We start from the raw sequence: 13,645 nt of genomic DNA on the forward strand, positions 1-13,645 counted from the left end.
GAGAGATGAGTTCTGAGTCCAGGAGATGAGCTGAGAGGAGAGATGAGTTCTGAGTCCAGGAGATGAGCAGGTGTGACCAAGCCGCCGTGACACGTGCCGCGCTGCAGGAGAAACGGACCGAGGCAACGCAAGGAGCGCGCGAAGCAGCAGTGCGGACAAAGGAACTTCGCCCGCGCAGTTTGGGACCGCGGGAGTTCGCACGACCGCGGCTCGGTTTCTTGACGGCGGTGCCTTCCGGCCCGACCGTGCCCAGGCGCCGCTGAACCTTCCTTGCCTCTCAAAGCCATTCGTTCCTGCCATCATTTCCCCGTGTAAGTGTGAATGTTCGTCCGTCTTCCACGATGTCCTGGGGTTTATTAATTAAGCTTGTATAGGTAAGCTAATGATTTCACTGTCTCCTGCTCCTTCCATTTTCTGTATATAACCTTGACTGCTCTCTTTGCTTTGGCTTGTGTAAATAATTAATAAATCCTGTTATTCCTCTGTAATTCTTCTTCTTCTTCATTCTCGTTCGGTCGCTTTAGTGGTTTCAATATTGAGTGTACGTGGCACGATTCGGCCAACGTTCAGGATCGGGTTTAGTGAAGGCTAATGACTCGAACTTCGGGTTGCTAAAAACCGCTCGGCAACTAGACTATCCAAACCGGGGTTCGAGCGGTACTTGTCTCCCTAGTCTGCGGAGGGACGGATAAAGGTATTCGGGATAAACACTGGACCCATAACCCTGATCCGTTCCATCCCACGGGATAGCGTTACAAGTGCCAGGAGCGGAGACGGTCAGCTTAACAAGACAAGGGACTAACCACCCCTTGCTAAGAGGGAAGAGCCGTACTCCGTATCCGTAACAATATAATATATATATTGCAAAAAACAGCCTCCTCCTGAGAAATATTTTAATGATTATTATGACGTCATCGGTCACGTGGTACAGGCGCCATCTTGGAAAAACTTCGCACCTCCATATCTCTGAAACCACTCCATGGAAAAAATTGAGAACTGACTCATTTGCAACTACTCCCCATGGGGGAATAAGATATGTTAATGATGTCATTGGTGCCTTTGTTATGACGTCATAATTCGACAAATACAACACTTATCCAATCATTATTTTAAAAATTTCAGCAACTGTTGGTCTGATGGACACGAAATTTTCACCATAGGAGCGCCTCCTCCTTTACAATATTTTAATCATAATCATGACGTCATCGGTTATGTGGTACAGGCGCCATCTTGGAAAAACCGAAAAATGTTGCACCTCTATATCTCCAAAACCGCTGCATGGAAAAAATTGAAACATGGCTTATTGTAAAGCACTCCACATGGGGAATAGGTGTTGTTAACGATGACGTCATTGGTGCCATAATTACGAAGTCATAATTCGACAGGGACAACGCTTCGTCTGATCAGTTTGAAATTTATTGAGCATGATCTATGCAACAAAGATATTAGAGAACATAAATTTATGATGTCATCGGCCACGTGGTCTGGCAGCCATATTGGATCAAAGAAAAAAAAATGTTCAAAAACAGAACAGTTGGCTCGCAACAAGTTGACTGCGCAGGGTAAGTATTCTATGAATACCATCGTTTCTTTTATATTATAGATACCTGGTCTTGGGGTGAATTCTGGTTGTCTTGGTTCTTCTGAGGTGATTAAGAAAGACCCATTATGGGATAATTGTCAACGGTGAGTCAACACCATGCACCTGAATTGTGTCACGAGTCAGGCTTGCTCGGCCTCATTGCCATATGATGCGCGACTCTCGGTTGCTTCAGATGGTGGCTCTCGTCAGGAAACCGATCTGGGCTTTATGGCAGAGTGGCCAGACGGAAGCCTCTCCTCAGTGAAAGACACATGAAAGCCCGCTTGAAGTTTGCAAAAAAGCACCTGAACGATTCTCAGACTGTGAGAAACAAGATTCTGTGGTCTGATGAAACCAAGATTGAACTGTTTGGCTTCCGTCTGGCCACTCTGCCAGAAAGCCCAGATCGGTGGAGTGTTGCAGTGATGGTTGTCCTTCTGGAAGTTTGTCCCATCTCCACACAGGATCTCTGGAGCTCAGCCAGAGTGACCATCGGGTTCTTGGTCACCTCTCTTACCAAGAACCTTCTCCCCCGATTGCTCAGTTTGGCCGGGCGGCCAGCTCTAGGAAGAGTCCTGGTTGTTCCAAACTTCTTCCATTTAAGAATAATGGAGGCCACTGCGCTCTTGGGAACCTTCAATGCAGTATAAATTTTTTTGTAGGCTTCCCCAGATCTGTGCCTCGACACAATCCTGTCTCCGAGCTCTGCAGGCAGTTCCTTCGACCTCATGGCTTGGTTTTTGCTCTGATATGCATTGTCAGCTGTGAGACCTTATACATACAGGTGTGTGCCTTTCCAAATCATGTCCAATCAATTGAATTTACCACAGGTGGACTCCAATCAAGGTGTAGAAACATCTCAAAGGTGATCAAGAGAAATGGGAGGCACCTGAGCTAAATTTCAAGTGTCATAGCAAAGGGTATGAATACTTATGTAAATGTGATATTTCAGTTTTTTCTTTTTAATAAATTTGCAAAACTTTCTAAAATCCTGTTTTCTCATTGTCATTATGGGGTATTGAGTGTAGATTGATGAGGGAAGAAAATGAATTTAAACGATTTCAGCATAAGGCTGCAACATAACAAAATGTGAAAAAAGTGAAGGGGTCTGAATACTTTCTGAATGCACTGTATACATACTTCTTTCACTTGGGTCTTAAATTCCAAATATAAACCGCACTTTGCCTTTCATTCATTTGCACTTTTTGTTCATTCCTTTCTGGATGAGCTTCTGCTTTTCACGATAAGCCCCATCAGTACCAAAAAGCCAGTCCCACCATATGAATGTGGAGGAATAATTCCCCACAAAGTTTTCATGGTGAAAGTCATGATAGCGGGAACCCGCGTAACCCGGCAGCAGGTGTAGAGGGTTCCACGGCCAATCATAGCCACTGCAGGAAGAAAATAAAGAAATTGTCATCAGGACGAGAAGGTACAGGACCATGAGTGTGCAAGGTAAAAGGCAGAAGAGATATTCAATAAGCTAATACAAAAAATAAAAACTATTGTGTGGAGTATTTGATGATGTAGCACATTTCATCAGAATATCAATAGAAAGACTAAAAACACTCATCTCTTATCCCCATCTCTTATCCCATCCAAAACCTTAATCTCTTATCTTCCCCCACCCAAAACCTTGATCTTTTTTTTTACCCCTGTTAATTCACCCCAGATCCACTTTTTTTGAAATACCGGCTTCTTTCCTGAAAGTCCTAGCAGTGTCCATTTGTTTTATACCTCTCCCACCCACACCCACCCCACCCCTTCCCATGCCTCCTCCCCCCAAGCCCTCTCCCTCCCACAGATCTCCCGATGTCCCTGTTATTTGCTGTTGTACTTGTGTGCTTCCCTCTCTCTCCCCATCTTGTCTCCCACTCCCTTTCTTGTATGTTTTGTGCACGTTTTTTTTTTTGTGTGTGATTAATGTTAGCTCTTATACGAGCCTCGATCTTGTATACAAAAAAAACCAACAAAAAAAAACACATCAACTTCAATGTTCAATCGCATATCAGATCCAAAACCATTATAGTTTCTACTCTCGTTAACACCACCCAAATCCCTCCTATTTTTCCAGTTTTTCCTTCATGTATGTGCGTTTCACGTCCTCTTTTTGTCTATGTCCAGATCCGTTCAGTGTGCTAGCTCTTCCACGAGTCTCGCCTATGTATACAAAAAAAGAAATAAAAAACAACCCCAATAAGGACAAAACGAGTCGGTAGCTTCACTTTTCATCTTCTTAGTTATAGCATTTGACTTTGGCATCTTTGCACCGATATAGGTCCTTTTGGGTTTGCAATCATGACGTCGTCGCATCACAGCATTTGCCAATCGACAACGAAAATTATGAACTCACATTTGAGTTGAGGAAAAACATCTCAAAGTGTTTATATACATTATTCTAATTTACCCTGTATATATTATAATACATATCCAAACTAGCAGATAACCCAGTTACATCGGGCTGTTGTAAGCGAATTAAATCTGACAGGAATGTACTCGGACAGCATAATGGCAAGGACCCATGGAAATTCCACGTAATGTAGAGTGTGACTTCAACTCATCCTCATCCCCCCCACAATATACTACCCTTCTTATGTTTCTTCATAACCACTCCCAATCCTCTCCCCAAATGTAACCCCATCCACATATCTATCATATAAATGGCCCTTTTGTTCAGCAACCAAAAGCATTGATGGGTATGACAAAATATGCATGCACAGCCACAAGAAACTTGTGTGATGCAACATGAAGAATGTTTGCACGCCTGGGCCCAACCTGAATTAGCCATCAGGACCATCATTTTGCATTGGAATACAGGAAGGAAGAATAGATTTTTTAAAGCCTGATTGCAGAGCTTAACCAACTGATTAATAAAATCCTTTCACAAATAAATATTTTGGATGATTAACAAAAACGTTATGGTTTACAATTGCTGGAATGCTGTATTGTGAGGTGTTGATGTGCCGTGCCTGTGCACGTCGATAGTTTCCACAAGGCGGCAGAGTACCCAAGCCCACAGCAGTGCCATATGAGAGGCAAACAGCAGTAGACCCAAGAAAAATCCAAATCCAAGGGTGATCGTCTCCACTGGATGTGCATATTCTGCCTGCAAGCCAAATGGAGCCTGCACATAACACAAACACATGATAATGTAGCAATGGTTCATGTGAAACAGTAGTTATACGGTTTGTATGTAACGAAGAAAGCAAGCACAATTACCGTGTAGTGATGGTGTATTTTGTGAACGTGTCGATACAAACGAGGGTGGTGGAGGAGGCGATGGAGAAAGTAATGCCACGTGTCCTCAACAACTGCACAGCCAGCACATTGTGCTAACAGTACCCACCTGAAACACCATTGTATTCAATTCAGATTCATGACAGATTGCAATCTGGTGAAAACAACATTCCACAACAGTTTTGTTACAACTATCATGATCACCTCCAAGTGATCCACTTATACTAATGTACAGCACATAAACAGGAGGATCTTTCATTCAGCCATCTTTTTATTCACTTCTTTCCTAATCCTTTTCTTTCATTTCTCAATAATAATAATTCAATAGTAATTCCAATAATTCCCATTTCTCAATAATTCATCTAACCTGCAGCAAACAGGCAAAAACTCTAATTCGTCAGCATTACAAAAAAATATGGGGTGCAACTTTGGCGTACAAACAAACTATTTAGACAACAAATGATATAAATTATTTTAACATACCAATAAATTAACGAATAATTATATATTTCTTTTAGAGAAAAAAAAATTGTTTTGAAGAGGAATGATCAAAAATACAAACAATAAACCCTTAAATATCGTGGATTTCAATATCTCAGTTTTGATCAATCGCGGGCAAACTCTACATCCTGATTTAGTTATCACAGGGCTTAATTTCAACCAATCACAGTTTTTGAGCTAAGATATATATATATATTGTTGTGGTTTTGTAAATAAACGCAACCCCCCCCCCCCCCCCCGCCCATAGTTAGTTCCACCACAACATGTAGCCTCACTTAGTTAGTTATTTCTTATTAAATGTGAAGTACAGTCTCCTTCCCAGTGTTAGTATGCATTGAGGCAGGCAGGATAATGGTAGGCCTCATTGCAGCCTAAAATGCCCTGTCATGGGCCTAGGCCAGGCCTTGCCGGCCCGAGGGAGGAGCTGGAGGGCGTGGCCGGTGAGCAGCGAACAGCCAATGGGAGCTAGAGGGAGTGGCAAATAAGTTGCAGCCAATGGGAGCTGAAGGGAGTGGCCGAGGGTGACCAATAAGGGGCTGTCACGACACGTGACCCCAGGCGGCCAATGGAACGTTCGAGTTGGGGGGGGGGTCAGGGGGCTATAAAGCCCGGCCCGAACCCCCGCTCTCTCTCTCTCTCTCTTGCAGATGCTGGCTGGCGCTCTCTTGCAGGCACTCTGAACTCGCTCTGCCCCGACTCTCTTTCTGCCTGGACTCCCTGCATATAGACGCTCTCTCTGCCACGTGCGCTCTACCTCGCTGACCCTGAGATACGCTCCTCGGATTCCTGCTACGTGCACATCCGTGATCAACGCCCCTGCCGCAAACATCTCCGGCTGTGGTGTCCCGGGTTGGAGCAATCCTTGGGGGTATCCGTCCAACGAGCCCGTCCAGGCAAACTGCACCAAGCGGCCGCGCTTTGTGCGCATGCCCCTCTTCCTCCCCTTCCCCGAACGAATCTGAGGGCCCTTGTCTGGGAACGTAGGTAAGGCCGTTAAGATTCTTCGCTGTGTCCCTTTTCTATGAATACTGTAGATTGTAATAAATCCTGTGGTTTGTTTCCTACCTGGCCGTCATCGTCCTTTCAACATTGGCCTAGCATTGCCTGAATTAAAACCACTCGATTGGGTTCAATAGTGTTAACGGCACGAGTTACGCGACGCACAACCGCTCGGGTGTCTAATACCAGCGTGACTCGTGTGAGGTTCAGTCCCCGTTCTCACAGCTGCGTGTGTCGAAGGTACACGGGTCATGACCGTTAACCCTTCTACGCGTAGCTGCGGGCTCGGCGGCTGGAATTGCTTAGCAATCCATCCACCCCGAGTGTAGTGTGGGTGGCGGCCTCGTGGAATCGGAGTTCGAGGGGGAGCAGGGCTTAACCCCCCCTTAGTACGTCGACGAACCCTAGATCCGCAACAATATATATATATATATATATATATATATATATATATATATATATATATATATATATATATATATTTATATATATATATATATATATATTTATATATATTTATATATATTTATATATTTATATATATATTTATATATATATTTATATATTTATATATATATATATATTTATATATATATATATATTTATATATATATATATATATATATTTATATATATATTTATATATATATATATATATATATATATATATATATATATATATATATATATATATATATATATATATTGTAACGGATTTGAGAAGTGTAACGGATTTGAGAAGTGTAACAATTTTGAGAAAGTGTAACGAATGTGAAAAGTATGGTTTTGTTGTGTGTAACTGACCCTCGTAATGTAAAGAATGGTCGCAGCTCGTCCTCTTAGTTAATTCCATAAACCTACACACAGGACACGATATATCCTTTTAAATAGTTAGTCCCTTATTCTCTGTGTAGGCTAAGGATGTGTTTCCCACTAGTTTGACTCTTCATTGCACCGAATTAAATAAGAGTAGGCCCTCTGACGCCCCATGGCAGCTTCCAAGTGCCAGGTTCGCCACTTTTCTGCAATTGCCTCTTTAGGCACTTTGCTGCATTTCCATCTGCCGTCCACTGTGCTGCATTTGACTCCATTACGCACGAGGTAACGCCGAAGAAGAAAGGCGGGTCTCCACCTCGTCATAGAGGGGAGGAGTAAGTCGGCCCCGCTCATCCAACCCAGAACAAGGGGTTTGGCTTGAGAGGGCGGAGAGAGAACGTTTGGGGAAGGTTCGAAAAGGGTGAAGGACGGGGCCTATATAACCCGCCGCGGGACGCTCCCCAAAGAGATCTGAGATGAGCTTTGACGGAGATGGGTCCAGGAGATGCGCTGGAGACGAGCAGGTGTGACCGAGCCGCCGTGAAACGTGCCGCGCTGCAGGAAAAGCGGACCGGAGCAACGCAAGGAGCGCACGAGGCAGCAGTACAGAGAAAGGAACTTCGCCCGTGCAGTTTGGGACCAAAGCTCGGCTTCTTGACGGCGGTGCCTTCTGGCCCGACCGTGCCCAGTACCCGCTGAACCTTCCTTGCCTCGAAAAGCCACCCATCTCCAAGCCATTCATTCCTGCCTGCATTTCCCCGTGTAAGTGTGATCGTCCGTCTATCTTTAACGTTGTCCTGGGGTTTATTAATTAAGCTTGTATAGGTAAGCTAAAGATTTCACTGTGTGCCCGCTCCTTCCATTTTCTGTATATAACCAACTGCTCTCTTTGCTTTGGCTTGTGAAAATAATTAATAAAACCTGTTATTCCTCCGCACGTCTTCTTCTTCCTCTTTACATTCGGTCGCTTTAGAGGTTTCCATATTGAATAGCTGTGGCGCGATACGGCCAACGTCTGGGTGAATCGGGGAAAACTGTTAGGTCGCGGTGCCTTCGCTCGGCAAACAACATCCTTAACCGCGGACCGTAACAATATATATATATATATATATATATATATATATATATATATATATATATATATATATATATATATAAATAAAACTGTTATCTTGCACCACGAGCCTTTTGCGATTTCTCATGCACCATTAATAATGGTGCCGAAGCGTTAAAACAATGCAAAAAAGTGATCATTTTATTTTACTTATTTGCTGGTTTACAGAGCTGCAGAACTATTTATAAAAGAAACACCTCAACAGAAAACAAAATAAAACGATTTAAGTGATTAATAGGACAGGATTGGTGGGGGAATTAGGCATTACAGAAGGGAGGGGCCACACTTTATCTGCTTCAATGCAGCAGGAGACTTCAGCGTAAAGCCAATATAGAATTTACTGGCTTTTTACAGAATTTTTGGGAGATTTTAAAAATTTTATATAATTTAATGCAAACACATGGTCCGACTTACAATATATAATTTTTCTTCCTGGCTATTAGACTCGAAACAAGCTTTTCACTCAATGTTTATTACCTGCACCACCGAAGGTGGACGGAAGTTATGTTTTCACCCCTGTGGCTGTCTGTCTGTCTGTCTGCAAACACGATATCTCAAAAGGTTGTGGACACATTCGGATGAAATTTGGTGAACATGTTGGGTGTGTGACAAGGACAAATTTGCTCGATTTTGGTTAAGATCCAGATCCGGATACGAGAATTTTCAGAATGATTCTCACCATTGAGAGATGGTGCCAAAAACGATATATAGCAAAAAGTTTAGTCCGAATCCGTCCATAACTTGGTGGACAGAGTGTGTATTTGACAAGAAAAAAAAAATCATTCAATTTTGGTGAAGATCAGATTCCAAATCTGGTTCAAATAATTTTTTTTTAAAGTGATTCTCCACAATTGAGAGATAGGGCTAAACACTATATACAGGGTGAGTCAAAAGTAGCGCCCGATTTCTGTTTTTTCGGCTTTCTGTTCTGGTGAATTTTCCCCCGAATAAATGGTTAGATAAACATCTCATTCATTTATTTCTACCTTCTTGTACACTGTAATACAAATGGCAAACAAACAATCAACTGACAGAAATATATATATAGGTGTATGTATGTATATATATATATATATATATATATATATATATATATATATATATATATATATATATATATATATATATATATATATATATATACAGAAATCGGGCGCTACTTTTGACTCACCCTGTATAACACAATAGCCCAAAAAGTTATGGACTGATTCAGACGAAACTTGGTGGGCTGGTTGGGTGTGTGACAAAGAAGAATAGATTCGACGATCCCAATTTGTTGAAGATCCCAATCCGGATACGATCATATTTGAATTTTTAAGTGATTCTTCAACATTGAGAAAGAAATGGAACCAACAACAATATATCGGACGATATTTCAAAAAGTTGCGGACAGATTATGACAAAACTAGCTGCATGAGTTGATTAGGTGAAAAGAACAAGCCAATTCGATTTTGGTTCTGGTCCGGATCCAGATCAGGCCTATCAGCGGGATACAAAACGTAAACTATTCAGCCTGGTGGAGGGATGTATGTGCTCTCCTGAGTGCTGCTCTAGTTTCAATTGTGATGTTCATTTTTGGCTGCCACCCACCTTCCCATGCATTTTCTCGAAGCTCAGGAAGCAAACCCCCCTTTCTCCCCATAGGCCCTTGGTTTTAACTTTCGCGGTTTTGAATATCATGGCATTTTCCAGGAACATAACCCCCGTGACATTTAAGGGTTTACTGTGTGTGTGTGTGTGTGTGTGTGTGTGTGTGTGTGTGTGTGTGTGTGTGTGTGTGTGTGTGTGTGTGTGTACAATATACATATATACATATTGTTTAATGTACATTCTTATAACAGTATGGTGTGGTGTAACTTTGTGCAAAGCAATATTTAGGGTACAGCACCAATTGGGCATGGTCTCCCAACTGTAGTTCAGGCCCAGTAACTCTGCGCCGTGGTAGGTGCAGGCAATCATGGGGAGTTGTACAAAGAAGTGACTGAATAACAGAAGCTGTAAACAATGCCACTGGCCTTGCCAGGTCTCTGTCTTTGACTGGGAGGATAAAGGTACAAAATGGGGGTGGGGAGGTTGTGGAAGAATAAAGATTGAAAATTGGGATACAGTAATGAAAAAAAACAACAACAATATATATATATATATACAGTCACGTGAAAAAGTAAGTACACTTACGGATTCGCCACTTTCGTTGTGGTGGTTTTCATCCACTGGAAACATTGTCAATTCCATGTACTATTATTGTTGTCAAAAGGTTTATCGTTTATGAACTGTTTTCAAAAGGTGAAAAAGTTAGTTTACATGAAACCGGAACCGGACGACGAAGAGGAGGAGAAAAAGAAGGCAGAGCGAGTGAGTCGGACAAGAAGGAGCTGAGCTATTTGCGGTCTGGAGCGAACGTTGGCGAACAACAGTCACTAGCGAACTTTCGGGTTTCCCAGGAAAGGGATTCCTGCGACAGAGTGGTTATCGCTGTGACAGATTAACCTGCGTGTCAGGTTTTGCGATCGATTCAGGAGAGAATCCTCGTCGTGCCGTTGCGCCACGAGACCGAGCCGTCGGCCATTTTGACTCGTGCAGGACTTGCGCTTCGCTCACGGTTTCGTCTCGTTTCGACCATTTTCACCGCATTCAGACGTCGATCTGGGGTGTGTGTGTGTGACGTGGCTTTTGAGTGGAAAGTCTGCGTGTCACCGATTTGGAGCCGTGGAACGTCCATACCCGAGGGTGTGATCTCTCAGTCGCCTGGAGGGCACCTTTGGATTTCCCAGTCCCCTTGAAGGCGCCTTTGCCCCGCTTTGGCAGCGAGACTGTTCTTGCCATCCGAACGGGATTCTGGTCTCGATTGGACATCGTTCTGGCGATCGCTGGAGCGAATCAACTTTGGCTTGAAGCCGGGAATAAGAGACATTGGGGATGTTCTTGTTTCACTCATTTGGAGCACAGTGAGTTATATATTACAAAACTGATGGTACCATCATAGGACATATTGATTGTACTTTTGATTACTATTATTGTTGTACTGTTATTCTTGTGTGATCTTAATACAATATTTGTTTGTGAATAACAATTGGGGTGGCTTCTCCATTGATCTTTGACATACAGAATGACACATTTTTCTGCCATGACTCCTCTCGGGGCTCGGAGGTACACCGTGACCATGGGGTCGGGGAGGAGCACGTAAAAACACCCCATGTAAAGTTTTGACTTTTTCAACATATTTCAACATACAGCTATTTGATCTTCATTTCAACAATATTGATAGATAAAGGTGATACAGTATAATATAACAAATATAAAACATTTACATTTTGTAGTCCATTGAATGAAAATGAATGATCGTTTTAAGACCATTTTCCCCGCTGGAGCGGGGGTTAGCCTTGCGGGCCCCATGACAATCATGGTTCCCTGTTTGAGGCAATGTTTTTATGGCCGGATGCCCTTCCTGAAGCCAACCCTCAGTCGCTTCTTACGACACGCAGGGATACGGTGTACCTATTCTAAATCGGGGTACACACCGGGAAACGGTCCATTGTACAAGTCCATTGTATAATTTAAATAAACATAAATGCAAATTTCGCATGTGGAAAAAGTAAGTACACCCCTACATTTATCACCACTTCAAATACCTAAAATTAGAATCAGGTGCACCAGCACAGGTGCAAATGATTAGAACATCGTTAGAGAGGATCTTGGAGGAACCTGTCTTATTTGAACCTCAGACATTTAGTTTGGTTTGCTCTTTGTTGTTGAAGTGTGCGGCGTCACGATGCCGAGATCAAAAGAGCTCTCTGAGGCCTTCAGAAAGAAGGTTATAGATGCCTACGAGTCTGGGAAGGGATTTAAAAAGATCTCCAAACAATTTGAAATCAATCATTTGACTGTCCGGAAGATCATCTACAAGTGCAGAAGATTCCAAACAACTGCCAACTTGTTCAGGCCAGGCCGCCCCAGCGAGTTCAACCTGAGAGCAGACCGCAAGATGCTGAAAGAAGTCTCTAAGAACCCCAGAATGTCATCACGGGACCTACAGGTAGCTCTTGCCACTGTTGATGTCAAAGTGCATGAGTCTACCATTAGAAAGAGGCTGCACAAATTTGATCTACATGGGAGGTGTGCCAGGAGGAAACCTTTGCTGTCCAGAAAGAACATCAGGGCAAGACTAAAGTTTGCCAATGAACACCTAGGCAAAGACCAGCACTTCTGGAACAATGTGCTCTGGACAGATGAGTCAAAGGTAGAGCTATTTGGCCACAGTACCAGAAGACATGTTTGGCGAAAACCAAAGACAGCATTTGACAACAAGAACCTGATACCAACTGTAAAGCATGGTGGAGGAAATATTATGGTTAGGGGCAGCTTTGCTGCATCAGGGCCTGGGCATCTCACCATCATATAATCCACTATGAATTCTTCATTGTACCAGAGGGTGCTTGAGGATAATGTGAGGCCATCTGTCGGAAAGTTGAAGCTCAACCGAAGGTGGACCTTGCAACATGACAATGACCCTAAACATACCAGTAAATCCACCAAGGAATGGCTGAAAAGAAAGAAATGGAGGGTTCTGGAATGGTCAAGTCAAAGCCCGGATCTAAATCCCATCGAGATGTTGTGAGGGGATTTGAAACGAGCTTTGCATGCAAGAAACCCCTCAAACATCACACAGCTGAAATAATTCTGCATGGAGGAGTGGGCAAAAATTTATCCCAGTCGATGTCAGAGACTGGTAGACAGTTATAAGAAACGTCTACTTGAGGTTGTTTCTGCAAAAGGGGGCAATACCACCTATTAGAGCCAAGGGTGTACTTAGTTTTTCCACATGAGAAATTTGCATTTATGTTTATTTAAATTATACAATGGACTACAAAATGTAAATGTTTCATGACATTTGTTGTATTATATCACCTTTATCTGTCAATATTGTTGAAATGAAGATCAAATAGCTGTATGTTGAAATATGTTGAAAAAGTCAAGTTTACATGGGGTGTACTTACTTTTTCACGTGACTGTATATATATATATATATATATATATATATATATATATATATCTAAAGAAGAAAAGGAGGGGATGGCTTTGAAGAAGAGTAATAATAATAAAATGCATTTATTCATTCACCCCAGAGCGTTCCATATAATACTAAGCTCTAATATTCTACCACTGGATGGATTTTTTTTCTTCTTCCTGCCCATTAGACTCGAAACAAGCGTTACGCCTAGGTCCCCCATCGGTGAAGTGATGTGAGTTGACAAAGTGGAAGACGCAAGGCGGCCATCTTGGATTATGACGCGGTGACCCAATTTTCAATAGCTTTCTCCCTTATGCGTAGATACACCCACACACCAGATTAGAAGTTAGTAGTTCGTTTATTTTTCAAGATATTTCGCTCACAAGGT

General features: G+C 42.6%; 1 protein-coding gene across 6 annotated transcripts in view; it reads right to left on the bottom strand.

Annotated features, from left to right (window-relative positions):
- Positions 1-1,398: 1,398 nt before the first annotated feature.
- MSMO1 (methylsterol monooxygenase 1) overlaps positions 1,399-13,645 on the bottom strand; it is a 53,597-nt gene continuing 41,350 nt past the window's right edge. For 4 of the 6 annotated variants that reach the window (XM_078783638.1, XM_068126827.2, XM_078783641.1 and 1 more), the window contains exons 4-7: positions 10,138-10,286; positions 4,802-4,928; positions 4,552-4,706; positions 1,399-2,973 (exon numbers count right to left, since the gene is read on the bottom strand). In XM_078783638.1, coding sequence (XP_078639764.1) covers positions 2,775-2,973; positions 4,552-4,706; positions 4,802-4,928; positions 10,138-10,286 — 630 coding nt within the window. In that variant the 3' untranslated portion in view covers positions 1,399-2,774. The remainder of the gene's footprint in view (positions 2,974-4,551; positions 4,707-4,801; positions 4,929-10,137; positions 10,287-13,645) is intronic. The other 2 variants (XR_013624371.1, XR_013624372.1) reach the window with 2 other exon arrangements.

Source organism: Myxine glutinosa, chromosome 1, assembly GCF_964187855.1.
Source record: "Myxine glutinosa chromosome 1, kmMyxGlut1.1, whole genome shotgun sequence".
NCBI classification, from domain to species: Eukaryota; Metazoa; Chordata; class Myxini; order Myxiniformes; family Myxinidae; genus Myxine; species Myxine glutinosa.